The sequence below is a fragment of the Pocillopora damicornis genome, chromosome 4, assembly GCF_964200805.1.
Source record: "Pocillopora damicornis chromosome 4, jaPocDami1.2, whole genome shotgun sequence".
In the NCBI taxonomy this organism is placed as follows: Eukaryota; Metazoa; Cnidaria; class Anthozoa; order Scleractinia; family Pocilloporidae; genus Pocillopora; species Pocillopora damicornis.
The window spans coordinates 560,157-587,076 of record NC_142673.1 but is presented as its reverse complement, the minus strand read 5'-3'; the positions used below and the strand labels follow the sequence as shown (position 1 = coordinate 587,076).

Below are 26,920 nucleotides of genomic sequence, written 5' to 3'. Positions count from 1 at the left end.
AACCAGCGGATTTCTCGATACTAGTTGAGACAAATTCACGTCAAGTAATGGCGGCGTTTTCTTTGTTGCGAACTAGAGTTTTTGTCGTTCTCTTTCCAAAACATGATCATGATTCTATCTTTTGATAATGAAACTTCATCAGGTATTGACAGGGGCGACGAATACATTCGACGACAAGGCTGCAATCGCCGTTGGCAGTGTAGATGATCACCCTTTCACGGTACAGTTCGAGCTGAATAATTTAATTACTGGTTTACGGTTTTGATCAGAAAATAATGAATTCAGATGAAGGCAAATGTCAACATATCAATAATGGTACCACTATGAATGAATGACAATGTTTATTTCGCCTTCAATCATAAGAAATACCTCGTAAATTGGCTTATAAATTGATTTTTAGCCCAGTAACTAAATGACTCTAGAGATCGATATATATCATTTTAAAACTTTTCTTTTTGTTACAGTAAGCTTTGAAAATGCTATCAGGTCTTAAACTATATTGTAGAAATTCAGGCTAATCACAGAAGCCTAAAGCAAATTTTTTTATGCTCTTTATCGACGTGAAATATATTCCAGAAATATATTCCATGAACACTGAATTGAGATTATAGTCTGACATACGTTTGTTTGCTTTGTATTTGGTATTCTTTGTTTTCCAAGGCCTATGCATCTGGCTGTGATGTTGTTATCCTGTTGAGTGGCTTCACTCGAGTGCAGATTATTCCTGGTTCACTGTATGGTTATAAAGAAGTTAGCTGTATTGACTGCTGTGATTCTGATGGAAAGGTACATTTGTGCAATGAAATCAAAGCAGTGTTACAGTAGAGTGCTTTTCAAATGAGTGTTGTGAAACAAAAATCAAAGAAATTACAACAGCCAATCATAGCCTTGCATCAGCATGCCCTGGAGATATGAAGCATGCAAAAAGTTAGGAGAGCATGAAAGAAGCTCTATTTAGGCTTGGGGAGGCTTAGCAGAGAGTAACTCTAGCTTTATCAGTGGTATAAGTGTTGTTTAAAGAGAATTTTTTTCTATGACACTTTAAGGAGTGCACACACTTGATTTATGAGCACTATAGGAATATGAAGGATATCTGCACAATTAAATCTGAGACAAATTATCATTATTTTTTAACAGATTGCAGCATCTTATGGAAAACAGGTTATCATATTTGATGCCAAATCAGCAACAGCTGGTAACAACCATGTATGTCAGTATATATACTTACTGTATTTCTTAAGTTTGATTTAATCATTTAAGGATGAAGTTTTTCAGACTATGAATTTGCACTTTTGCTTGTTTTTTAGGGCTTTCCTTTTCATTGGGAAAAATCTGCAGAACTTTGCCTAAACTTTAGGATTACTTGTTTGTCGTGGAACAGAGAAGGTATTTCAACTCTGTTTGGATATTATAGTCATTATTATTATTATTATTACTATTAATCTTAAGAATGACATCAAGCAAGGGCTGCAAGAATCATTCTGAAGGAAAGTAGTCTCAGTTGCCATTAACCGTTATGGCAACTAAGTTGGAAGTCCCTTAAGGGGTGTTCTACTATGCACAATTTAACTTTTGTTTTTAAGTGTTTCCATCACATTGCTCCAGATCTTTTTAAGAGTTATTTTATCAAGTCTTTGCATGTTTATTCCACTTGGTGTAATGGTTTAGATATTTTAATTCCTAAAGTCCATACATAATCTGCCAAGAAAGGAACATTTTATACTGGAGCCCAGACTTTCAATAACTTGCCACTGCATCATAAGGAAGTTGACTCTATAGTGATTTTTAAAACACAGCTTAATGATATTTTTTTTCAGAGTTCTGGAAAATCTTTTGGATTTTTTTGATATAGTTATATAATTCTTGGTTTTTATCCAAAGACATTGTAAATAGTTTTTACATTTTTCTGTTGGTTCATGTGTTACAGGTATTTTTTCTTTAATTGTTAATTTTTTAGTCTCCCAGGGCACCCATTTATAACAGTTTCAGCTGAAGGGTTTACCCTGGTTGAACATGTTATTATTATAATTATTATTATGTCATTGTTATTTAAGCCATCAAGTATTCCTTGTTATTAGTGCTTCTGGACAAGTGCTAGTCTGGTGCTAATACTCATTTTTACCAGTAGTGCCAGATCTTTAGCAGTCCTTTTGCTGGCTAACTTACCTCTAGTACTCAGACTTTCTCATGGGCCAAGAAATGCTCATGTTGCAGTGGTAATAATAAGAGTTTGCAAGGAGGCTGGTGTTGTTTTTATTTATTTATTGACATTATAGTTCACAGGTTTTTTTTCCTATAGAAATGGAAAAACATTAACCTTGTGTAAAGATTGAACTTTTGTCAACAATGTCAAGGTTGGAACACTCATTGCTCTGTTTTTTTTCCAGGAAAACGACTACTTGTGGGAGGGGATTTTATTCAGCTGTGGAGCTGTGAAGACTACCATGAACAGAGAAACTTATTAGAGGAGAATGTGTTTTGGACATGTATTTGGACGTGCAAGTATGTAGTATGTTATATTAGCTCTTAGTTTTCAAATATGTTTCTGTGCATTGGTTGTTTCATATCTGTACAAACAAATTTCTTTTTCATATGAACTTTGTAACAGACCTCGCCCACCATGGAGTCTCTGTGGCTCAGTGGTAGAGCATTGGGGTGTGGAATCCAAAGGTCTGAGGGGCGATTCCTCTTGGGGACTCAGAATTTTTTTTTTTGTCCCACACTCGTGACAAGACAAAACAAACATAATTCTCTATTTCTTTACTGACCTCAAAACTTATCATCTCTCTTATTTCTATCTACAAACATTACATTATTGACATTGCTGATGTCATTAATTCATCTGTTTTCACACAAACATTCTCTCTGTTTGATAAAAATGTAATCTTTGTGCCTTCTTGATTTAGGCCTTCTGTTCCAGTTCACCTTCTGCAGTTTTCTCCTGATGGCCAGTATTTCTGTTCAGTTGGAAAGGTAAACCTCAAAGATATGCTGTGTGTCTATGTCGAAGTTTGTCAAGACCTTACAGATGTTGATATGTGTGTCTTAAATTGTCTTTTTTCTTCCAGTTCAGGTCTTTTCCTGTTTTAATGTAATTTACATGAAATTTTGTGACAATAAAGACCCTAAAACCATTCACTCACAAGATCTCAATATTAGGTCTTTGTGCAGTTTTTCATGTATTTCCTTTAAGTTTAGTCCTGAGAATTTGGTTTTGAATCAGACAACATTCTGAAATTGATATCTTTGCCATCACTTCTCATCACCTTTCAGCTTTGAAATGTGTTGATATTTGTAAAGAGGAGCTGTCTTTTAGTAACTCCCAGATGAACAATGGTTAAAAGGCCAGAAGAGTTAAATGAAAAAAGCTTTTAGAACTAAATCTCTCTTTGAATTTTGCTTTAAATTTTTTTTTGTAGCATGATCGTCTTATCAAAGTGTGGTTTGACAACAACCAAGGTCAGTGTGTGTCATGAGGTGCAGCCAAGTTTGTTCTGATGCCTGTTCTGTTTTGGAAATTATGTTAATTGTGAAATGAAACAGGTCTATGAAGCTAACCACTCCATGTATCTTGTTTCCAAAACAAGATACTGCTGCAGCTTATTCTCTTACTACATCCAGTCAGCAAATGTGTGTGGCACTATTTAATCTTCTACATTTTTGAACTTTGCAGTCAATCCACAATATGAGACTGAAGAGCTGCAAGAAAGAGGACAGTTTCTGAACAGTGGTGTTTTAGATTACACTTTTGTGTATCTGGCTCATCCTGGACCAGTGACAGGAATTTCTTGGAGAAAAACCAGCAAATATATACCTGTGTATGTAAACATTCTTTACTTCTTACCCCCAACAAGTTCTTGAGTGTGTGAGATTTTGATATATTACCCTTAGACTCTTGAGATCCAATTGATAACTTGCCTTAATTACAGTTTTTATATACCTCCCTGTAACTTGTTTATGGTTAAGAGAATTTGGTGTCAAACTGCACTGACCTTCCTGGTTGGTAATTCTATTCTCATCGCTATTAGCAAATGCTGGTTGGTATAATGGTGTTGGTAAAGGAAGAAAAGGGTTAATATTTTCAAATTTTAAACAATGTTTTTCAGTTTTATATTTGAAATTATTATTCCACATTCCATTCCATATTAATTTTATGCATTACTTGGTCTTTCACCTTGTGTGTTACTTTCCTGGTCTTGGACAGACATTTTTAGGTCAATATTTAAGGGTATGAAATTCAAATTACCAGAAACTTACCTCACTGAAGAATTGCAAAGTCTAAATATCAACAAATTTGTTTCCTTATGGTCTTATCATCTTTTAGCTCGACTGTAGCCAACTGTCTTCTTACTTCATGCACTGACAATGTCTGCCGCATCTGGTGTGAGTCCATCAAGCAAGGTGACCACAATGTCTCACCCTCCCATCCCACAAAGAATCATCACAGGTGCATGTGGCATTTATCACAGCAACCGAAAAAGCCTGCAGCCAAGGATGACACAGCAGAAGATCCTCTACTGAGATACCAACTGCCATCAGCCTTGCAATTTCACATCGCTGTTGCGGTGAATGCTCTGAATGATATTCCAATCCTGTCCTCGCTTGATTCCATCTCAAGCAGTAATCACAGTAGTTTTGTTCTTCACTGGTTGAACAACAAAGAAATTCAGTTTACCATGGCGGCTGAGTCATGTCTTGGCGCACCAGTTCTCGCTCTTGAAGTGGAGAGTATAGACATCAGCGATGACTCTTCCAACAGTGACAGTGAGGCAGAGCTCTTGGTGCCGAGTGACGAGGAATTTCCAGAATCTTACAAACGTAAGAATCAGCTAGATAACACTTTAGGTAGAGTTGCCATAATCTCCATAAGGCGTGAACTCCCTAGCGACCTTTTCACAGAAAAAGGCTCCACGCAGAGGATCCGATTTCAATGTATTAGCATTTTTTGTTTACAGTGCAGTTTGAGTTCTGTTGGTTGTCGAAATAGACTAGTCCATTTCTTGCCATAAAATGTTCAAAAAGATGAAGAGATATATGCTTAAAAGCCAGAGCAGAGCCAGTGCCCCAAAAGGTGCTAACCTATTGAATTTTCTGATAGAACAGAAAAGACTTCTCCTAGAGTCACAAGGAATCGAGTTTTGCCTAACCTTAGCAAAGCGACGCGCGTTCTAATTCTTTTCAGGAAGGCATCTGCAAAGGTTTGGGGTAAATATGAAATTCTTTTACAGCTGTGGGTATTTTTATCTTTTCAATAGCTGTCAAGAAAGAAATCCCTGCACCAGAGATGGCGAAAGAAATCAAGATCCCTTCCACACCAAGACCAAGAACTCCATTAGATTACTTAAAACACATCCAAGATGACACACTTAGTGACGTTGAGGAATCAAGTACTTACGCCGCAGTAGTATCCTCATGTATTGGTAATCTTCTCCACGAGTGGTACAACAGCCCTGACACACTTCTCGCTGTTCATCCCGTAGATGGTTCACTTCTGGTGTGGCTTGTGGAATGGCTTGACGTACAGAATGGTGTACCATACAGACAGCCTCAAGTTAGCTTTTTATCACGCATCCCCAATGTTCTTCCCCCTGCAGATGCGAACTCGTTATTGAACAAGCTCATTGTTTATTGTCCTAGGGAGGATAAAGTCCGAGCTCTGAGGAACGTGATGGTCAACAAGAGTGACGTAGTCTTAGCAGGTCAGCGGACGGCTACAAAAGCCAACGGAACGGGACTCAACATTTCCCGTTCAAGTTTTGGTAATTTAACAGGAGGGACGCATCCTACGGCTATCATGATTTCAACGCACAGAGACGGTGCTCTGAACCTCTGGCAACTTGCATTTGCTGACAACTCATCATTTTCTACTGTTGTTAGTGTTTCTCATCATGCCCGCAGATGTGGCCATAGATATCCCATCACTAACATCTTAGCTCATCCAGAGCTGCCCCTGATGCTTTCCACGTCAAGTCACGAAATGGAAGCGAGAAAGGGCGAAGACAATTTGAACAATGTGGAGTTACTAAGTATGATAGATGACAAAAGCAAAACTCGAAAGCTACATTGCAACGAACTCATTGTGTGGAAGGTGGAGAGCGTGTCACCATTACGGCAGAGTGGTGGAGTCATGGAGCTCACGCGTGTAAACTCCTCTCGCCCAAATGCTTTTCTGAACATAGCTTGGGTTCCAACCCTTTTCTCTCACTCCCTGATCTCATTCGACAGCAGTACATCGATTCCGCCCCATGCTGTCGCTCCTTGTGCGTGTTTTTTGGCCTTAGATGGGACTTGTTACAGATTTTATCAAGTGATCTTGGATGCCAGAACTTTACAAGGTTATATATCAAGCAACAAGACCAGAACACGTTCAACTCTGTATTCAAGTGGTAGTGAAGGGAGTTTAGACTCATTAGATTTTGAAAGCCCCAGCAGTTCAGTTCCTGTTGAGTGCTTCATTGAGTCAATAGTCAGTAGACAATCTGGCGCAACACCTGGCTGTATTCTGAAGCTTTGTTCGTTAGCTGACTCTAAGGATGTCCTACGAGAGCCATTATTACTGCACGTTTTCACAGAGAGCTCCGTAAAGTCCTCTTGTTTCTTTTCCTCTAACGAGAAACCGAGTAGTGGGAATGAGGAAGATCATCAACAAAGTTCGCACAGATCTGAAGACTCTTTTTACGTGGTCGGTGTAGAGAACATCACCGATGAGCAAAGTGATACTGTGTCTATAATTTACATGTGGCAGGTCACTGTCACTGCTACCAAACCAGAAACGAGTCTGAAAGGATCAGGCTTGGAGTCGCTATCGACCTACCCAGAGGTTATACAGCCTTTAAGTAGAAGCAGCAGTAGCGCTTCCAACAGGAGTGCGAGTCCCCTAAACTTGCCCCAATCAGGGCACGTGACTAGTAGTATCGTATCAAGGTGTGTTTGTCGTCAGAAGCTTCCGCTTCCTAGTGGAACGACAATTAAAACAGCTACCAGAGCTGCTGATAAGATGTCGTCCTCTGCGGTAAATCCGACTTGTCCAGCGCGGTATTTGTTCACGTCGTCGTGTTCAGATGGGAAGGTAAGGTTTTGGTCATGCAGGGAAATTGTTTCAGAGGGTCGGTTCACGTGGGAAGAGACTTCATGGCTGTCAGATGGCAGGAAATGTGCTCATTCCACGGAGCATTCAGACAGCCGTGTGTTAGGACTGGATGCACCTGGGGAGGTGTTATCGCTCAGTTGTGCCTACACAGGGAGGATTGCCACGCTCTGCAGGAACACTGAAGAGCAGGAAAAAGAAAAGCTTGACTATTCAGTGTGTATCTGGGAGAATGAATCGTCAGGAGGAATGGACTGGATTCTGGAGGACACACTGAAACTCGACTGCAAGTTTCTCACCGATAATTCACAGATTCGTCTAGAATGGACTTCCGCCGAGGATAGTACGTACATTCTAACTGTTTGTATCGGCAATGAAGCCTTTATTTTGGGGTGTGCGTCAAGAATAGCCAATACAACTGTGAGAGGGGAGAGTACGTCCACTGGCAAGGAAACATGGCTGCTTCTTCACAGTGTTCATTTGACATCAGAGAACAAATGGCAGCTGCTAACAAGAGCACTCTCGTGGATACGCAATGGAGTCCTTGTGGTAGGCCTGGGCACCGAAATGCAGGTGTATTCACAATGGAGAGTAATGAAGGACGGCACCATCTCCCCCTCGGACACCATGACCTTTGCTCCTACCGTAACCTTGCAGAAGGTCAGCGAAGTGTCCAGGGGAGGGTCAGGAAAGCTTGTCCCCTTGTCACTAACGCCAGGGGGTGGAATTGGTTTGTTTGAGGGAGCCGGAACTATAGCTCCTGTTTTACCTCAGTTTCATCCCAAGCATCTCATGGAACTCATGAACTTTGGCAAATTAAGGAGAGTCCGGGCGATATTACATCACTTGGTATGATTTATATTAAATAGTGTGTTACTGTAGTTCAGCATGAAATCTAAGGAGACACCGCCAACCCCACTAGTTAGAGTCCGCCAAAAATTTTCCTGTAACTACGCTAAGAACTTTAACTACTTCAACTGAATTAAACAATTTCTTCCGCATCAGCATTAAGGTAAACCACCTTGTTTAAAATAATCAGTACCTACTATATACCAAATAATAATTCAATGTTGTGGCACAAACGTTTTTAAAGGTACAAAATAAATTTTCTCGCCCATCAAGAAATTGAGAGTTCCTATTTTGGCATGGTGATCTTGAATTTGTGGCAAAAAAAAAAATGGATGACTTTTGCCAACGATGAGATTGGTGCCCTTTGTGATCTGGTCAAGCCCCTGTTCAGTGAATCACAGCTGCTTTCCTCTATCGTAGGTGTACTGTGTTGCTGGCCGTGAGGCCATGGAAGCCGCCACTAAAGCTGTCGTCCAATCAGCGCACAGCAGGCCACGTCTTAGCAGCATGAGTAGCATGAAGAGCATTGGAAACGTGTCAAGCTCAAGCGAACCAGACCTAGAGGGACTGGTGCCCGACGAAAAAGAACGAGCACTTTGTGTTCCGCCATTACCAATGTATGCTCTGCTTGCAGCTGATAAAGACACTAGTGGCAGTGGATCGGCTACAGCAGGTATTCCTATTAGTTTGGCATGTCACGTAATATCGATTTTCTTCGAATGTCAAGCAGTCCTGTCACAGGAATTACATTTGATCGCATGAGTGATGATAATTTCACTTTATCAGTTTTAAGGGATTAGTTTACATACCTTTATCCAATATCAGCATTGGTTCTTTTTGTTGATCTGTACTTTATGTTAACGGATGTTAACTGTTTAGACTTAGGACAACTCAAACTGAATAAATGGGTGAAATCAGAGAAAATGAGAATGGAGTATACTTTAAGTTTGGAAATCAGCGGCCTGACAATTGTCCTTTGCAATGCTCGGACATCACTGTTGCTTGTCTTGTAGTTCTAAGTATTTCCAGGAAAAGTTTTTTCAAAATTTCATATTTACGAAATTAATCATAACTTGGTTCTGTAAGAGTTTGGCTTTCAACTACTGGCGTACCCATGGATTTGAATGCTTTTATGTTTAGTTTCGTAAAAATACAGTTCTGTCTGTTCCCCTAGCTGATTCAGTCGATGGAACACAAGGAACATCCGCTGATGAAACAGACTACAGTGCCCTGTTTGAGTTATCGCGTTATGGCTCCAGTTTTGAATCCGACGATGAAGACAACAGATTCTTAGAGAAAAAGAGAGCCAAGAGCAGCCCAACTCATGTGGCACAGGCTGGTAGTCCGGTGCACTTCGGCTTGGCACAGGTCGGTAACTACTAGGTTTTCCGTCGCAGAGCAGTAGAGATTTCGCAGTAACGTAGGGAGATCCCAACAGCAGCGCGTGTAGAAGGTTGACAACATCGTCACGCCTTTCGATTGTCTCAACACCAGTTCGCGCGCCGAAAGTGGATTTGATTCCTCGCCTTTCCGTCTTGTTGCATGAATTGGTATTGTGTTTTTTAAATCCACCGAGTAAGGTTTGCATGATACATCGAGCCTTGTAAAACAGATTGTTTCAGTCAAATGAACATATATGGTAGCTTAAGTAGCCTCGTAAACCCTATGTTAATACTTTTTAATTAAAGAGAGAATGTATTTTTTAAATTACGTATGGCAGTAGTGAAGGTCCTCAATCAGGCGCCTTAAAGGAGTTGTAGTAAATATTAATTGGAAGTAATTTGTGACGTCTCCTTGGAGGATGAAAATGGTTTTACGTCTTCTCCGTCGATGATTTCCGGGAAAAACACCATAGAGTGTAAATGGTATACAACCCTTTACATTTCCACGGTCCAATGATTCGTATATTTGATGTAGCATTTCTTAGCTCATGTTTCAGTGTACTTTGAATTCGTCTTTTCCAGGCTCAGTTGCTTTCCCATCAGCTAAGCAGGAAACCTCTTCCCGGCTTGACCAGCATTGAACAACTGGAACTGTTGGCTCTGGCAGATACCTTTGCCTCAACAAAGCTCGACTTGGAGGAAAGTCCTGGTTCAATTGAAAGAGGAGTGAAGTTTGCGAAGAAAGAGGGTACCTCAAAATGTTTTATTGTCGAATTCTTGTTGAAATATAGCCACAACATTACTTTGTGAGCCGGTTTTAAACGACAACAATTCAAGTACTTTCGAGGATCAGAGAGTATCGTCTTAAATGCTTCTACACCCTCTGTATGCATATTCTCCATACTGTCCTGATTATACTCTCTAAGGCGCTGACAAGGAGTATTTGTTAAACAATCAAGAACTTCTTTAGTTGGTGATCAAGTTTTTTATTCCTTTGACCTTAATGTGTGATTCGGAGAATATATTGTGAGGAGAAATTAGAAGCTAGTTAGGGTCAAATAGCGTAAAACCACAGATAAAGGAGTGAGTTGACAAACAGAAAAGGGCTAAGAATAGTTCCAGGACGATTGAACAAGGATTGAAAAAGAGTAGGAAAAGACGATCTTGAAATTGTAGTCTCAATTCTTTAAGGTCTACAAACCGTGTTGTAGCCTGTTACTAAAGTTTATTTTTCTTTGCAGAGGAAAGTTACAGCAGCGTAGGTGGTCTGATGGGAGGTCCCGGTGGAGGCGGAGGTGGATACGCTACAACAGGAAGCATTGGAGCAACAGCAGGAAGTGGCGGAGATGCTGTGGATGAGTGTGGGTTGCGCTTTTTACTTGCCATGAGACATCATACCTGCCTGATGAGGTCACTGCCTCCTAAACACAGGGCAGTGCTGGAGGAAAGGGTAAAGTTTATTGTTTATCTTACAGTCCAACTGGCTTATGGGACATGTCTTTCTCTGGCAGAAATGCACCTTCTCCGAGTGGATGATCACTTCCCAAATCAGAGAAAAACGTCACCTCTTGACATTCTCCTCCCTTGTGCAGTCACCCCACCCTTTTTGCAAATATTCCCGTTTCCTATGAACGCATTCACTTGGCCTCCTTATGCTGTGCCGACGTTTACCTTTTATCTTCAGACAGTCAACACTCCTGTTTCATCTTTGTAGGCACTCACCTCTCTCATGCCGACAGCAATCTCTTTCGTCATACTTGATTTCCCTATTTCTCTCGTCGTTGTTTCATCAGACTAATTTTAATTTCAAGACTTTATTGTGTTACCCTCGAGTGGGGAGGGAAATTCTCAAGTTTCCTCGTGGGTGGGTTTAGGGTCAGGGTTAAGGCTGCGATTAATGTTCCACTACGAACTACCTTCTTAAATACGTTTAATTGCTATGAATTGTCGAAGACTTCCTTTGTTAAGAGAGTATGTCAAGAGTGAAATTCTTGCAGGGCTTGTCATCATCATATTACGGATGGGCGTTTCATTCTGAATCCGAGGAGGAATTATTAGCCATGGTTCCTCCCGTGCTGAGAGGTGAGGCCACTTGGTCGGAACTGAGACGTTACGGCATTGGGTGGTGGGTGAGGAGCAATGATACGCTGAGAAGGCTGATAGAGAAGGTAACAAAAAAACTACTACACTATAGAGAAGGTTACAGCAGGGAGTGGTGGAGATGTGGTGAAATCTTTGATGTGGTTAACGATTCAATTTGTGTAACCAATCTTTTCCCCCGCAGACTGCTAAAGCACAGTTTTCAAAGAACCAAGATCCCATTGACTGTGCTCTGTTTTACCTGGCCATGAAGAAAAAGAATGTAATCTGTGGGTTGTACAGGTTTGTTCTCGCCTATTGTTGGAATTTATGAGTGGTTTGTCCGTTTGTGTATCAGGTTTCGTGCAGGTTGTTTAAATTTCCGGTCATCTAAACGCAATGTTTATTTCAAAACTACCTTTCTAAATTTCATCACAAAATACAGAACATGGAGATCTTTCCAGGCCTGACTGATTGATCTTAAGTTAATCCAATATTTCCCGTTAATCTCAAAGGTCATGACTTCGATTGCATATCGGTAATTTAGATTTTAATTTTCTCCCACTTTCGCTGCTAATGAACTTCTTTTTTGAACGTGGACTTTTTCCTTTTTTGATCAACATAGCTGAAGTTTTTAAAACAAACTTGAACCTTTTCTTTTACCTTTTTTTAATTTTTCAGAACTGTAAGAGACACGAAGATGTCGCAGTTTTTTGCTCGGGATTTTACACAAGACAGATGGCGCAAGGCAGCTCTCAAGAATGCTTATTCTTTGTTAGGAAAGCAGAGATTTGATCACGCCGCGGCGTTCTTCCTTTTGGCTGGCTCTTTGTGGGATGCGATACAGGTACTTTGTAGAAATTCAGTCGTGTGGAGATGTAACTTTCATTCTCACTGAATAAATAATCCCAGTTTTTCACGAAGGCTTTGTCAGAGACTCAGAAGAAAACGATTAGATGCGTCATTTATATCTTTTTCTTTATATCTTTTTGTTTTTCATTCGGTGAAGGAAAAGTGAATCTTTGAACAGACAACACAACACATCAACAATATCAGCGTGGATTAAGCAGTGTTACTAAAACAGGCGTTCCTTTCAAGCCGTTCTTGAGGCATTAAGCTATGTTTAAATTGCTTCTGCTCCCACTTTTCAGGTTTGCATCAGTCGATTGCAAGACGTTCAACTAGCCATGGTCCTCGCTCGGCTGTATGAGGAAGACACTTCAGGGGGGGCCCTCTACACTCGCATCTTAAAGGAGTGTTTGCTAGGTCAAAGTGGTAGTGCGCATGAGCCAACTCAGGGTAAGCGAAATCTTTCATGGTGGTTAATTACCGTGGTGTGGATGACTTAAAAAAAAATTTTAAAAAACCTAAATTTAGGCTTTTTCTTATGGAAGTGATAGCTACAAGGTTTCAAGTACTAACCTTGAAGGGGTCTTAAGCCCCCCGCTCCCCCCCCCCTCTCTTCTTTCTCTCGTCTGAAGCGATTGTTGGTTTACAGTATAACCTGAGATCGCTTGCTCTTTTTTTGTGAACATTTCAGACCCATTCCTCAGAAGCATCGCTTACTGGATCTTGAAAGACTACAACCAAGCATTGGAAACATTGATATTTGAACCAACAGGACACAAGTCCCAGGAGAAAAAATGCAATTCTTTAGCCGCCAGCGGTAATCCTGATGTCTTCAATTTTTATCTCTACCTGCGCAAACATCCCCTGATTAAAAGAAGACGATTCATGTATGAACACGACAACAAGATCAAAATGAAATCAGGTGTGAGAAACCTTTATCTCAGACAGGGAAGCATCCGCAAAGAGGAAATACTTGACGAACCTTTGACGCCCATGGAGAGGCAACTGTTTTTCAAGACTGCTCACGCGCATTTGAATTCTGGATGTCCCGCTTTAGCGCTGCAGGTATTGATGGAGCTTCCAGCTACTGACATATCTGCGGGAGATGCCAGCACTGTTGCGGAAGGTGATTCACCCCTGGAGGACACTAGCAACATGGCAGACGATGTGACAGGTGATATGATCAGCACAGGAACACTCGGCGATTTTTCCTTCGGTGGCGCTGATACAGCCGTGAATGGGAGAGCTGATGACTTCGATTGGAGTAAGCCAGTCTCGTCCAAGCTTGGTGGCGATTCAGCGGCTGATTTTGACTGGAGTCAGCCTTTAGCGCCTGATCTAGGAGGTGGAAGTGTCGACGATTTTGATTGGTCAAAACCTGTGTCGTCTAAATTGAGTGGTGAGGGTCTTGACGACCTTTCAAATGGATTTGATTGGAGTCAACCTGTGTCCGAGAAGCTGGGTGGACTGGGGCTAGATGGTGTAAACGGCTTAGAATCCAACCAATCATCTTACCCCAACAATAGTTACGAAACTAATGAAGACTCTGAGTATAACAAAGACAACACCGCAAGTGATTCTAAGGTACATAATGATGAACTTCCCTCCAAGCCTAAGGAGACGCGACATTTGGACGTAGTTGCACAACAGATGAAGTTTTCTGCAATTATTAAACTCTTAATCAACGAACTACACGGTTTGCCATCAAGTTGCGAGATTGCTGATGAAGATTTGCGACCGTTTTTCATCAAGTGGTTAGAAAAAGAGCTCGGAGTGCTACACAAGATGTCTGACTATGGTATTGTTGCAGAGGAAAGTGAAGATGAGGAGGAAGACACTGTTGAAATTAACATTCAATCAGGTATGAAACGCTTTTATTTTCTGCGATAGAGTTGTGTTGTCTCCTATACCTTTACGTATTATACAGAGGATGGACGGTGGTCGGATCGTGAGTTGATATCTTGTAGACAGGTTTGAACAGGAAACGAGTTTGGATCTACCGTCCTGTATGAAGAAGAAAAAAGTCAACTTGTGACTAATTATGCCATGGTGTGCTATTTGATAACTGTGATGATAACAAATTGGTATAATTTGAAATAAAACAGTCTTTAAGATCAGATTATCCATGTGTATTGTTATATTACATGAGTACAAAATGTTTACTATGTGTGTACCTTGTACTGTATTGAACGACGATGGTGTGCCTGAAAGATTCTTCTTGTCACAGTTGCGTGCCTATTTGTAGGGAGTTTGATGCATGCAAAGGAAGAGTTCAAGATACCAAATTACTTCTTATCCTACTAATCATTAGTGATATTTTGTTTGAACAGCAGATGAATCACAAGAGGGAAGTGCGGTAGATAAAAATTACATTGCGTTAAAAATCGATCGCTCAGCCAAGCATATTCAGTGGCTGAAAAAGAACCAGAAACTTCTCACAATCTTACTGAACTATTGTTCGCTTCACGGAGCTAGCGGCGGAGATCTAGCAGGTAACATATTTTCATAATGTTAAACTTAAACGTTTGGCAACAGACCCCTGTAAAAAGCAGGGAGACGCTAAGCGTTTTGATTTTGGGCAGACTTATCTAGAATCAAAGAAGCTGCTCATTTCGTTTTAATGGCTTCAACTGTAAAGTATGATCAAGAAAACTAAATATTTTATCAGCTTTAGTCCAATAAGGCTGAAATTAGACCTACGTTGTGGTGGCACAAAAAAACACCAGGTTACTGAAGAGTTAACGTAGTTTATCGCGTTTGTCGTAAAGCTCCAAACTGTGTTTTGTTGACGAAAGATGAGCACAATTCAATCAGACATTATTGCCAAATTTAATGGAATGGGAGGTGTTCAAAGATGTGTGTTGTTCTTTTCTATTTAGCAATGAATATGGAACTTCTACTTCTCCTTCATGAGGTGGAGCAGATGCATTCCTTGGTATCTCCCCTGCGCGTACCATCAGCAGGACCTTCTGTTCCACCTCTCATCCTGGCCTCAGTATCTGCTTCCTCGTTTCTGGCCAGCCCTCTAGGATTCTTACAATCTCTCACGCAGGATATACTTCGATTTGTGTTCAGGTGATATTGATTTGTGTTCATAATTCCTTTTGTTTCACTTCAAGTCACGGCCTGTCATTTCATGTCACTTCACGTCATTTCATGTCTCATTGTGCTTCCGGTAATATCATGTCATCTCGTGCCCCTTCATACGTACGTTGACGAACCTATCTAAGGAATCTTATGCTGAAACAATCTGTTATTTCATCCTCAACACTTTGTTTTGCACAGTTTGCCTGGTCCACCATCCCCCAGCCATCCGATTCGCTTGGCAAATGTGCTGCATAACCTAACAGGAACCTTGTCAGACTGCATCTATCAAAGTTTAACTGGCATGACTCAGGAAGAGAATTCTTCGAGTGGGTCAAAGCCTGCCACAGGTACTGGTTGTGATATACTCACGATATCTTAGAAACACCTCATCATTTTCTAAATACTTTAATGGTGGTTCTTTGCAGAGAAAAGCAGCTCATCGGATGCAAACAAACCAGCAGCACTTACCGGTGCTCCTTCCAAGTGGCCAGGTGTTCGCTTGCTCCTCTCGCTGCTGGCTACTGAACAGAAAGATAACAGCACCAAGCTGCGGATTCTGTTGGCAGAGTCGTGTGTTGCCGTATACTTGAGTCTGCTTGCTCTTGCATGGTCCAATTCTCAACCCAATCAACTCTATCGATTGGTTGTAAATTCACTCAAGTCGGGCATGTGGGGTTTGGTGTTCGGTGGAGGCCTGAGGACCGCTGTTCAACAATCTGCTGGTGGGTTTCAAACTTATATGTGGCGAAAACAGAAGAACTTGTTGCATGCAATCGTGTTACATTTAGATGCGCGATCACGAATTAATGGGCTGTTTGCGGTAACGTGACATGTACAGCAGTCTGATTTCAAATGCCAGTCGATGAGCGCGTGCTTTTTATTGCGAATACTTTATTCTCTCCTCTTGAAGGTGTAAATGAGCCAGGGGCTCACACAGATTTTCACGGGCAGAGTTAGTTTCGATGAACAAGCGGGCAATCAAGAGTGGAGTCCGGCTTGTTAAGCTAGTTTGACCAGAAGACAGATCATCACCTTAACGGACGAAATGTAAAGAAGGGAAAGTATGCGAGCACCCAAATGCATTCAAAGCTCACAAAAATGGTTAAGAAAGCACGGTTTATTTTCCCCCTTATTTTTTTGCTCGTGTTAACCCAGTCACGGTTTCGATCGTTCATCGCATTCGGTTTACGTAAAGGAGGAAATCCACATTAGGTAATTTTATCTTGTAAGGCGTTGGGACTGATGTCAAAAAGAAGCAAAGAACTTCAGCGGTTGTCAATCCTAATGGACGAGGAAGAGGTGACAAGTATTGGCAAGGTGCTCGGCAAAGATGGAACTTCAAGCTGTTAGGCCAGAGTCTGACAGAAACCATGTCTCAGTGGCTGTCAACTGATGTGAAACCTGTTTACGTTGAGCAGTTCATTCCACCAAGAAGTACTCTTATGGAATACTTTATCAGCAAGGTACGGTGTGCGCCATGATTTTTTGCTACATCGTTAAGTTTGAATTGGTCTGTTAAGTGAACCCACAATAAGTAATTTGCAAATAATTGTTTAACCTGTTTCCACGTATTGTATTTCGTTATTAATAATTTTGTGTACCAACCCTTCGCCAAACCCAACAGAAACCTCAACTTGTTATCAGTTGACTGTTGTTGGGTTAATTAGGGGAGGGGTAGGTGCGCAGTTCCTTAGATGACATTGTTTTGAAGTTTTCCATTAACAAAGTCGTTAGTTGTTTGAAAGTTCACGGATAAAATTCCTCAAGAGCTATTCGAATTTACAAAGTAACTAGACATGCATTATTCAATTAGCCTTGTGGTATACTTTTGTTAATATTTCAGCCCCCACTAATTGGAGAGAAAGGCGTGAAACATTACGATTCTGAAGATGATGCAAGCGACTCGGAAGATGATGACTTGTTTGAAAGTGACGCTGAAAGTGATCTTGAGTATTTCTCAACCAAACGAAGGAAGAAAACTGAAGCACGTGATCACCTAGATCCTGAATCTTATGGCTGGTGTCTCATGAATTACACGATTGGCAAACTGGTGCTCACTAATTTACAATCTTTTCTGCCAGATGTGGGATTTGAACTAACTGGTAAGATTAAGACTATGTTCTGAAATTCTCTGTAGAATGTTAACACTTTAGTTGTATTAGTTTATTTTTGCTCTATGGTGGTCACCGACATATTTCAAGCTTTGGTTTCGGCTTCTTTCCTCAGATTTACCCTCTCTATCACCTCAGTTACATGCGGCTCTGAAGACGGTGGAGCGCTGGACCCAAACTTTCCTCGACAAACTCGAGACTTTCCAGGGACCTCCCCCTGACTTCATCTCACAGTTCCCTGTAAGCCAAGATGGATTTCCAAGAGGTGGACGAGCTTTAATGAGATACAAGGCTCTGATGGATCCACAAAATACTCCTTTTAGGTAAAACCAATATCAGTGATGTCGTGGCTTCCGTGCCACACCTCTCTAGCCTGTAGCTGTATAACCAAACATGGCTCTAACTGTATTAATAAAGAATATTGAATCAGGGGCGGTCTCAAAGGAACGACCCAATGACCCCACAGACAAATAAACGGACGACTGAGTAAACCGACCGACTGAAAACTGACCAACTGACCGAACCATGGACCGCCCAAACGAACGAACAAACGAAACAATACCGATCAAACAAACGAAGACCGACAAACATCCTGCCACTTTTGTAACTGGATATATTTCTCTCCTGTAGATCCACTCGTAACTCTGCAGAGCCTGTTAAACGGTTATGGCGAACTTTGGTACATCAAGAAGCTATACAGGAGATATTCATACAGAATATCTTCAAGAATGACATGACGACGATGGAAGAGGTATACTCCTCGAACCTTTTTTCTCGAGTTATAAGAAGACGGTTCATCCCTTCTGTGCGTCTGTTTGAAAATGTCGAGAAAATGTTTGGACTCATAATATCCAAACTGAGATTTTTCTGTTCTGGACAAAATTGTCTCGACCGAGTGGAAAGTTTGTAAGCTTTATTGCTAAATAGGACTTGAACAAAGTTGAAGTTCAAGCCAGTACTGCGGTTACTTTTCCTTTTTCTTTATAAATCATATTTTCGCTGTTGTCTTCTATGTACTAGTTTGATCACGTGGATGTTGTATCAGACGCAAAGCCTGTGAAAGTTTTATATAAAGACCCAGAGGGTATCAACACGTTTTGCATCAACAAGGTATCACTGTACTTTATAGTTTTGGGATCCTCTTTTACATCATGGAGGTTCAATTGCCATATGACCGCTCTTAGGAAGGCAACCGAACTAATGTTGCACGTGCGATTAGCCTGTTCACGTTCAGACGTTAACTTATTTATAAGCTCGCTACCGAGTGGTGCGTATAATTATCGCGTGTGTGTGTGGTAGTGTTTTCTTCAAAGATGTTTAGGTGTATATTCATGCTCGAACAGCATAAGATCACTTCGTCTGATGCTTTATTCACGCTATGGACAAATTTATTTACTGTCTACTTTGTCTACAATATATATATATATATATAGCCATCTACTATGTTAATACAGCTACCTACGTTGTCTGTGGTAGATACAGTCTCATCTATCAGCTTAGATACAGCCTCAGTAACCCAAGATGTCGGCCTTAAATGTAATCCTTTAACTTTGTGTTGTAGGCAAATCCAAACTGCATCGCTGTAGGGAGTCTCAAGGACGTAGAAGAAGTGGATATTTCTCACGTGTTAAGTCCTGAACCTCTGCTGTGGGCTGAAGATGAAGTTGAACGCGAACAGAGTGACGCTCAGCGAAGAAGGTATTTTCTTTAAACTAGGCAGTCTTGTTAAGTTTTTGAAAGGTTATGTAGCAGTACTGATTTAATGCTGATTGCAAGGAGGTGTTGTAAACGCCTTCGAGAGAAGTTGGAAATCTCAGCTAACGTATTTACATAAAGATGTTGTAGCTCAATATCGCTTGTGACTGTGTCGGATGGGTGTGGTGGAAAAGCAGTCATTTCTTAACTGGATCTGAAGGCTTTCTTCAGTTCATTGTTGCCTTAAAAAGCTGCAAGTTATTAATTCCAGATGTTTCAATAATGTTCTTTGCGTTGTTTGAGTACATTAATGCTAACCCAAGCACGCACATTCTTATGCGGTCACTGTAGTGAAAGCTCAGACAATGATACTCCAATATACCCCTTTGCTTGCTACTTACTGCAATTCTTACGAATTTTTTCTCGAACATATTGTACAGTTAAGCCCGTTTTCACATATTATTACAGTACCTCCTGACCGTTGGAATCTTTTTAATCGTTTACTTCATTTTTTTTTTCCATTGATTCATTTAGTGATGAGTCCGATTTTAATCAAACTGGAAATATCAGCCCTCAGAAGAGTACGCCAGGTGGACAGTCTCTTCACTCAGGCACAGTGGTTAGTGCTGTCTCTTTCATCGATCCTGCTGAGTGTTCTGTCAGAGATTTTGCTCCGCTGTTGATACAAGTTACGAATAGCGAGAAGAGAGGGCGACGTATTTAAAAAACAATAGAAGTGTAACAATGTTGTTCCAACATGTAGTAGAATAACATAACCTGTTTGCTACTTTAAATCGGTGGGGAGGAGAAGTGATGTTCTAAGCGGCTGGAACTCCTAACGTTAAAATGCCTCGAAGTTCAGGAAAAATGCAATCAGAGAGAAAGTTCTAATTTTGTGTCAAGAATCGCTGAAAACTATATACGTGTTTCTCATTTTTGCAGCTATTCAGGAGAACTGTGCATGGTGTCAAACGGATGGATTCTCACCCTCATCTCCCTTACTGTGAGTTTAAACAGAAGCTGCGATCATTTTCTGTTACTGTCTCATAATTTGAACCTGACATGTGTTTGATCTTTTTTCGTCGCATAGACATCTCCGGCTCTCAGGACGGTAGCATTCGTATGTGGGAGTTTGGTCATGCGCAGGAGATCACATCCCATCGTACATCTGGTTCGTATCAAAGAGTGACGAGAGCACGGTTCAGTCCGCATGGAAACAAGGTATATTCAGGATCTGTTTCGTAATTCTCCCTTCGAGCTGCAACACATTTCCTGGTAGATAAGTTGAGAGAATTACCTGTTATATTAAATGAACACCTTGCCGGCAAAATTATCTCATCTCATCACCAATTCACTTTGAGGAATTTTGGAAGTTGAAGGTTTTGATGGTCTGGCTTTTGGCCGCTTTTTGTTATAGTTTGCTTAGTTCATGGGCTAGGCTGGATAAATACCAATATTTTACCTCGCGGAATGTTGAATATTTTGATCATTACTGCAGGTAATGATTACCTGCAGTTTTTTCAGGCTTTATAATTTTACGTGAGAGGTTCACCATTTGAATGATACACTCAGTGATAAACATCCATGAAAATTTTAAAAGCAAATTGACTTACCATCTTTGATGAGACATTGAAAACTTTCATGAAATCTTTCACGGTCGTCCCACTTACAGACTTGTTGTTACCACTCTGTTGTCTGCATGTTTTACAGGTCGGAATTTCAGATGCCAGTGGTCAGTTGCTTTTATGGCAAGTTAGTAGTACATCCACATCTGCTGATCCTTTTCTGGTAAGACTTTTATGTTAACATCTCTACCTGCTGCTCTACATGCGACTCAAAAAACATGAACATTAACCGTCGATAGCTAATCTCAATTTTCTCGAATTATTCCAGACTCTAAAGTGTCACAATAAACAGACCAATGACTTTGCGTTTGTTGGCTCCTCGAGCTTTATAGCAACGGCAGGACACTCCTCGGATGGAAGGTAAGCTTCACAATTACGTTGGTTTTGGCAGTTTTGTTGTTACTATTGAAGCTTCGTATAAACACGTTTCAGTTCGCTGTACCCTGGCATCGATAGGGTTTTCTAGAATTTCCTTTCCAGCTTACAGATTGCTTTAGCTTATTTACGGAATTGTTTTTCTTCCTCTCAGCAATGTTTGCCTTTGGGATACTTTAGTCCCTCAGCACAGTTCACTTGTTCATGGTAAGACTCATTTAATATTAATTTTTTGAGAATAAGTATCTTTTTTCGCATTTGTGAGCAGTACAAGATCAATACACGATCAGTAATTTGGTAAAAAAAACAAACAAACAAAACAGAAACCCAAAAAAGAAAAAAATATATTGCCGCGAACGTCACAGCCAATCACAACCTGCTGGTCACTCCAAGTGTGACTAGCCTGGTTACAAGTGTTTTCGTGCGCACGCGTGACGAGACCAAACAGCATTTCCGATGGAGACTGGGATGCTTACATGAAAATTAACACCACAGTTGCAGTTTTTGATTAATCGGAGCGTTTGATAAAGTTTTCCTCTTTTCATCCTTGTTCGACAGCATTCATTTGTCATGAAAATGGAGCGCCCTGTCTTGCGCACGTTCCTGGTCAGCAACTACTCATTTCGGGAGGACGTAAAGGAAATATTTGTATCCTTAAGTAACTCGCGAAAAACGTTAAAGCTACTACGGATGGCAAAGTTGGCTTTGTATCGTTTGGAAGAGGTGACTGTTATTTAAAAGTTCAACTGTTGACTTCCTTTCATCGCCGGCTCAGCCTTCTCCATAGAGATGGGTTGGGTGAGAGCGAGATCATCACTTCAGTGAACTTCTACAGAGAAGCTGTCAGATCAGGCAATCTGAGCCGTGATTCACTCAGACTTAAACTGAGCAAATGGTGGTGTTTCGTAGAAAAGGAATGTTATATTTAAAATTTAATGGTTCGGTAGTTTTTTCCTCTACCGCTATACTTTGTTCCTGCTTTTTGTCCATATCCTCTCTTTGTGTTTTCCTCATGAATGTCTTATGAAAGGTTTCGAAAACTAAAATGAGCGTCCTTAACAGTTGTAAGGTATATTTGATCTACGACAACGTCAACTGCGACACACATTTTTAGCTCATGATGCGCCAGTGAAGAGCATAGTTGTGGATGAAAATGAAGAATTCTTCATTTCAGGCTCTGAAGATGGCGATATTAAGGTATCCGTAAACGGAATAACTTGGTTTGAGTACAATCGTGTTTTAATGAGACAAGCGCACGGGAAAAATGTTTACTTTTGAAATCAATTTGTTCTTGTTACAGCCTCTAGCTTACTTTTTACCCGTCGCGGCGAAAGACATTTAGAATTATCATTGTGTAGTCATCATTAGCTTATGATTAGACCTTAGATTGGTTGTTACCAGTATCCCTTTTTGCTCGTTTTGATACAGTTCGCGTCCATCGGAGCAGCTATGCGCGCGCACAATTTTGAAGAACCAGACAATCATTGTAATTGGTTGGTTGTGGAAATTATCTTGATCTTAATTGGAACAGAAAGTTCAGGTCTCTGTAAATAACTCACGGGGATTGCTTGTTTTCGTTCTTAGTCACTTCTGTACCGTTACTTTATAGCACTGCTTTCACATTTCAGGTCTGGGGTTTGTCAGTACACGAAGAGTTAGAGTGTTACCCAAAAGAACATGGCAAAGGGGCTTATCTTCTCAAGTATGGGACTCAGGGTGTGGCTCTTATGAACCTCCATAATGGACAGTTGTTCTCTTGTGGGGGAGATGGTACAGTGAAATGGAGGCAGCTCTCAGTTAGAGAAACTATTGTCAATAGCAAACTGCTTTGAGATGGATTCTTGATCTCACAATATTCGTTTTGTGAGAATTGGGGTGACAAAGAAACCTTCAAGGAATAAATTAATGGCAAGCAGTTTCAACTGCTGCAGTTGCATTGACAGAAGCGGATTCTCAGCTATCTTTTGGTTGTTGTTTGTTGCCGAAACTTTTTTTTGTACTGCTTCAAATGACTGACAATGTATTCATGTCGAGAAGGTTGATATTGAAAAGCGATAATGGTCATTTTAAATGGTTTAAAATGCAATGAGCACTGTTGCAAATAAAGAATAATAGAGAATTCTAATCTCTAACTATACAATAAGTATAGGTTGAAGATAACTTTTATCACAATAGTCACTGCCGAGTTGAGTAGGAGATTTGAGGAAAACTAGGATTTACCTTTATATTTCCTTATAACAGTTTTCATTTGTTATTTCTTCACACAAATTGTGTTTGTTTGGTATGATAAATACATTGATATTCTAAAAGCAGGTGTAGAAACAATTATATAATTAATCTGATGAACTTATTTATGACATTTTATAGCAAAAACATTGTGCAATGAGTTTAAAAATTTTTCCAATTAGGATAAAACATATTTGAGTTTCAAGCTGATTGTAAAGTTTAATGTAAATAGAAGTTCAAAGATCACTCATCTTTATATATTCAAATTGAGATTTGACATTTATGGATGTGCAATCATTTCTAGGTGAAGGTGTTCACTTCAAAGGAGTGCTTCCCCAATGTGCTCCAAAGCACAATACTGGTTTAAAAAGAATTGCTTTTTCTGGACATTGAGCTTTTCATTCTTCATATTCGGGGCTCTGTAACATTTGGCATGTCCCTCTGCTGAGACAGCATTTCCCTAAGCTTGTGTCATTGTGAGGAACAGGAATTTAACAAGAATTAACATAGTGCTGGAAAAAGAAATTATGGAAAGTTGATTTCATTAGGTTTTCATATATTTTTTTTAACCTTCACAACAGGCCATCAAGTTCAAAGCAAAATAGTATAGAAAATATATTAGTGTTCACAACAGATGTTTTTCACTGTCATCAGCTTTTTTGTTCTTACTCTGGCCTATCATTTGAAATTGAAAATACAACTACCAACATGTATTTATTATAAGTAATTCTTGATTCCCCAGACATCTCAGGAAGATTGGCCAATTCTTAAGGGTAAAAAAGAATAAATCAGTAATTTCTTCAAGTCACTGACCATCTCATCAGAAAAATTATTTCAGCTACATGATAGAGTTGTGCTGCTAGGCATGGGTCACTTCAAACAAATTCTGTATTCACTAATATTAATGGCACAAATTAAATTATATATATCAAAATACAGCGGTATAGAGTATAATGACAACTGTTTCCTTAAGAAAGGTTGCCTCTCTAACACTGCAACTAAATGCACTACACTCACTGATAACAGTGTAATAGCACAAAAAATTCCCCCTTGATAAAATTAAGAGTTCTATAGTGTAGCCAGTTGTCAGCCTTGATCACAAGTACACTACATCAAATCATCCAATTGCATCTCTAAGAAGGTTTCAATTTCATGTTAGGATTCCAAACAGGTATTGCACCTGCAATTGATGAAATTAATCCCAGTAACCCAGCCAAACCAACATTCAACTCAATTACACCCATAACATTGAAAGGCAACAAGAAATCAGCTGAATTCTTGACTGTGTCAAGAAAAAGTTGGGGACGGGTCATCAGCCGGGATGTAACAGAACTTCCTTGCGAATTGCTTTCTTCTCCACTATCATGTTTCTTAATTGGAACAAAAATTAGGTTCAAGATCTCATACAGGTTTCTGAGAAGGCCAAACACAAGGGCAATGGCCCAGAATTTTGCCTGAAACTTGGACCAATCCTTTGGGGTAGCTTTATAGAGTCCCAATCTTGCAGCCCAAGTTATGTGATCAATGATATAATACAGGGCTAATGTAGCTCGTCGGCAGATGATCAGGACCTTCAGAATGTTGTCATGATGGATGTCCTTAGCTCTAATTGCACCAATTATCATGTCCAAACTCTTTCCCAACCTAAATACTGAAAAAGAAATTGTACAAGTGACATCAGTGTTTTTCTGATTTTCAAAGTCATGGTAAACAGGAAAAACTATATGACTTAAAAAATTTTTAAATTTTGGCTACTAATTGGCATTATTTGCTGTCTGTGAATCTTTTTGTAATAATGATCAAAATGAAAATTTCCTTGTTTTAAAGGATATTATGAAAGAAATGGATGTTGAATGGATTGCTGCCCATGTTCTCTGCCAGTTCAAATTTTCTCTTTTGCTACTAAATTTGAAAAGGAAAGCCCCCTGTAGACCTGTACAAAGTTCAAGCAGTCTCTGGTTGACTAAAGCCCTAATATTAATTAATCTCATCTTAAAAATCTCCTTACATTTCCTTGAGGTGCTTGTCTGTTTATCTAGTGTTTTTGCCCTATTCACCCAATCAACACTTGCACCACCTTGTTGAAGAATATAACTGGACAGCCTTGAGGCATACTGGATGATCCTAATGACAAGAAATTCACAAGTATTGATCAAAATGATTTTGGTTTCTCTAACACATTTGGCAAGAATTAACATTTTTTTAATTAAAAGCAACATCTGAACTTAAAACAAAAATAAAGAATGAGAACTAACACATTTATTTCTAAAACAAAATGGTAATCCTGGTGACAACAACCAAAAAGTAAAATGATATAGAAATCAAATATTTTATTGACTATTTATGCAAAATAAGGGGTTCAATTGTGTTTTTCGTGGATATATGGACTTTGACTTGTGGTGGGCTGTGGTGGTTACCAATCACTTTCACCTATGATGTATTTTCTTGGATACGTGTTCATGACAACCTCATAATATTACCAAATATTAATACTGCATAATTAATCTAAATCCACGTGTGGCATTGCACAATAGTTAGAAAGGCAGAAGAAAACATCAGAATGCTCGACAGATAATCAGAAAATAGAATAGGACGCTTGTTAAAGAGTTATCTGGCTGCACACAAAAAAACATAACTATAATAACTGCGATGCGATGCCTAAGAAAACTTTACTTCTTGTACAATTTACACAAAGAATGGTCAGCCATATATCTTATATCTGTCAATGCCTGTACACATTATGTGATCTTTTGAAATCGCCAAGAATTTTATTGAAGAAATCAAATTCTACTTATCGCTAGTATTCGCTTTGAAGGAGAGCAAATTCAGAGTCAAATGTTGCTGTCATGCTCTAATGACATAAAGATTGCATGACTTTGAATAACGCGACCCCCTCAATGCTCGTTCTCATCAACACATGATTGTTCAAAACAAACAGATTATTATCCCATGACAGGCATACGTAAATGAAACACTAGAATTTATCTCGTGCATGGGTGGTATAAAAAACTATGCAAGAAAATTGCTCCACCGTGAAATAAGTGCCAACATTTGTACGTATGTTTGACGTCAGTACAATGACACTGCTTCAAATTATACCACGTGTTTATTAATGGCCATAGCGATGGCAAATAATCTCCCCTATGTACTAAGGCTTACCAAAAGACAGATTTACTGAATTCATTAAAAATTTAATATACCGATATAATTCGACATTTCTAAATACCAAAATTCGTTTCAATCTACGACGAAGAAAATATTTTATCGATAAAAAACACCAAAATTGTATAATTTATTGTTCCATACGTAACTGGTACAAGTAAAGTAGTTACAACTTCGCTTGATTTTCACTTACCGACACAGTTTATCCCTTCCTAACGTTTGTTGATTGTACTTTACCACTGCAGCGACTACATCCATGTTTTCCCCGACAGTTGAAAAATTGCCTTGCCTCAAGCTGAAAAGTTCGATCAATGACTCACGTACTACTACGTGTCCTCAGTACTTGTCCTGTCTCGCGTACCTTTGACCATCCACGAAAAAGGTCGCGGCCCA

At 39.8% G+C, this 26,920-nt stretch overlaps 2 protein-coding genes across 3 annotated transcripts; one reads left to right on the top strand and one right to left on the bottom strand.

Annotated features, from left to right (window-relative positions):
* Nucleotides 1-7: 7 nt before the first annotated feature.
* Nucleotides 8-24,315, top strand: LOC113672578 (dmX-like protein 2). Of its 2 annotated transcripts, none has more exons than XM_027188881.2 (38): nt 8-220; nt 661-786; nt 1,138-1,206; nt 1,308-1,386; nt 2,388-2,502; nt 2,907-2,973; nt 3,420-3,459; nt 3,674-3,818; nt 4,325-4,818; nt 5,256-7,936; nt 8,357-8,609; nt 9,111-9,304; nt 9,901-10,066; nt 10,560-10,768; nt 11,316-11,486; nt 11,603-11,700; nt 12,079-12,244; nt 12,549-12,696; nt 12,938-14,107; nt 14,580-14,738; nt 15,126-15,321; nt 15,532-15,680; nt 15,759-16,055; nt 16,564-16,796; nt 17,177-17,435; nt 17,560-17,767; nt 18,075-18,195; nt 18,465-18,554; nt 19,006-19,142; nt 19,674-19,758; nt 20,082-20,142; nt 20,230-20,360; nt 20,850-20,927; nt 21,033-21,124; nt 21,294-21,346; nt 21,698-21,787; nt 22,209-22,336; nt 22,768-24,315. In XM_027188881.2, exons 1-38 carry the CDS (start codon nt 128-130, stop codon nt 22,969-22,971), a joined length of 9,255 nt encoding a protein of 3,084 aa, XP_027044682.2. In that variant the 5' UTR covers nt 8-127; the 3' UTR covers nt 22,972-24,315. The 2 variants fall into 2 exon arrangements, with proteins under 2 accessions (XP_027044682.2, XP_027044681.2); XM_027188880.2 differs by having other exon boundaries at nt 14,577-14,738.
* LOC113672582 (peroxisomal membrane protein 11A) lies at nt 23,905-26,919 on the bottom strand. Its single transcript, XM_027188884.2, has 3 exons — nt 26,721-26,919; nt 25,374-25,489; nt 23,905-25,016 (listed from the first exon to the last, which is right to left on the bottom strand). Exons 1-3 carry the CDS (start codon nt 26,783-26,785, stop codon nt 24,499-24,501), a joined length of 699 nt encoding a protein of 232 aa, XP_027044685.2. The 5' UTR covers nt 26,786-26,919; the 3' UTR covers nt 23,905-24,498.
* Between the last annotated feature and the right edge of the window lies 1 nt (nt 26,920).

What these genes read in the sequence shown, in the direction of transcription:
- LOC113672582 (XM_027188884.2), bottom strand. Translation starts at nt 26,785, where the DNA reads ATGGATGTAGTCGCTGCAGTGGTAAAGTACAATCAACAAACGTTAGGA. An exon ending in GGAAGGGATAAACTGTGTCG is followed by an intron (nt 25,490 to 26,720) that starts GTAAGTGAAAAT and finishes TCTTGTCATTAG; the next exon opens with GATCATCCAGTATGCCTCAA. An exon ending in GACAAGCACCTCAAGGAAAT is followed by an intron (nt 25,017 to 25,373) that starts GTAAGGAGATTT and finishes TTTCTTTTTCAG; the next exon opens with TATTTAGGTTGGGAAAGAGT.
- LOC113672578 (XM_027188880.2), top strand. Translation starts at nt 128, where the DNA reads ATGAAACTTCATCAGGTATTGACAGGGGCGACGAATACATTCGACGAC. An exon ending in GAAGTTTGCGAAGAAAGAGG is followed by an intron (nt 10,067 to 10,559) that starts GTACCTCAAAAT and finishes TTTTCTTTGCAG; the next exon opens with AGGAAAGTTACAGCAGCGTA. An exon ending in GTAATCTGTGGGTTGTACAG is followed by an intron (nt 11,701 to 12,078) that starts GTTTGTTCTCGC and finishes TTAATTTTTCAG; the next exon opens with AACTGTAAGAGACACGAAGA.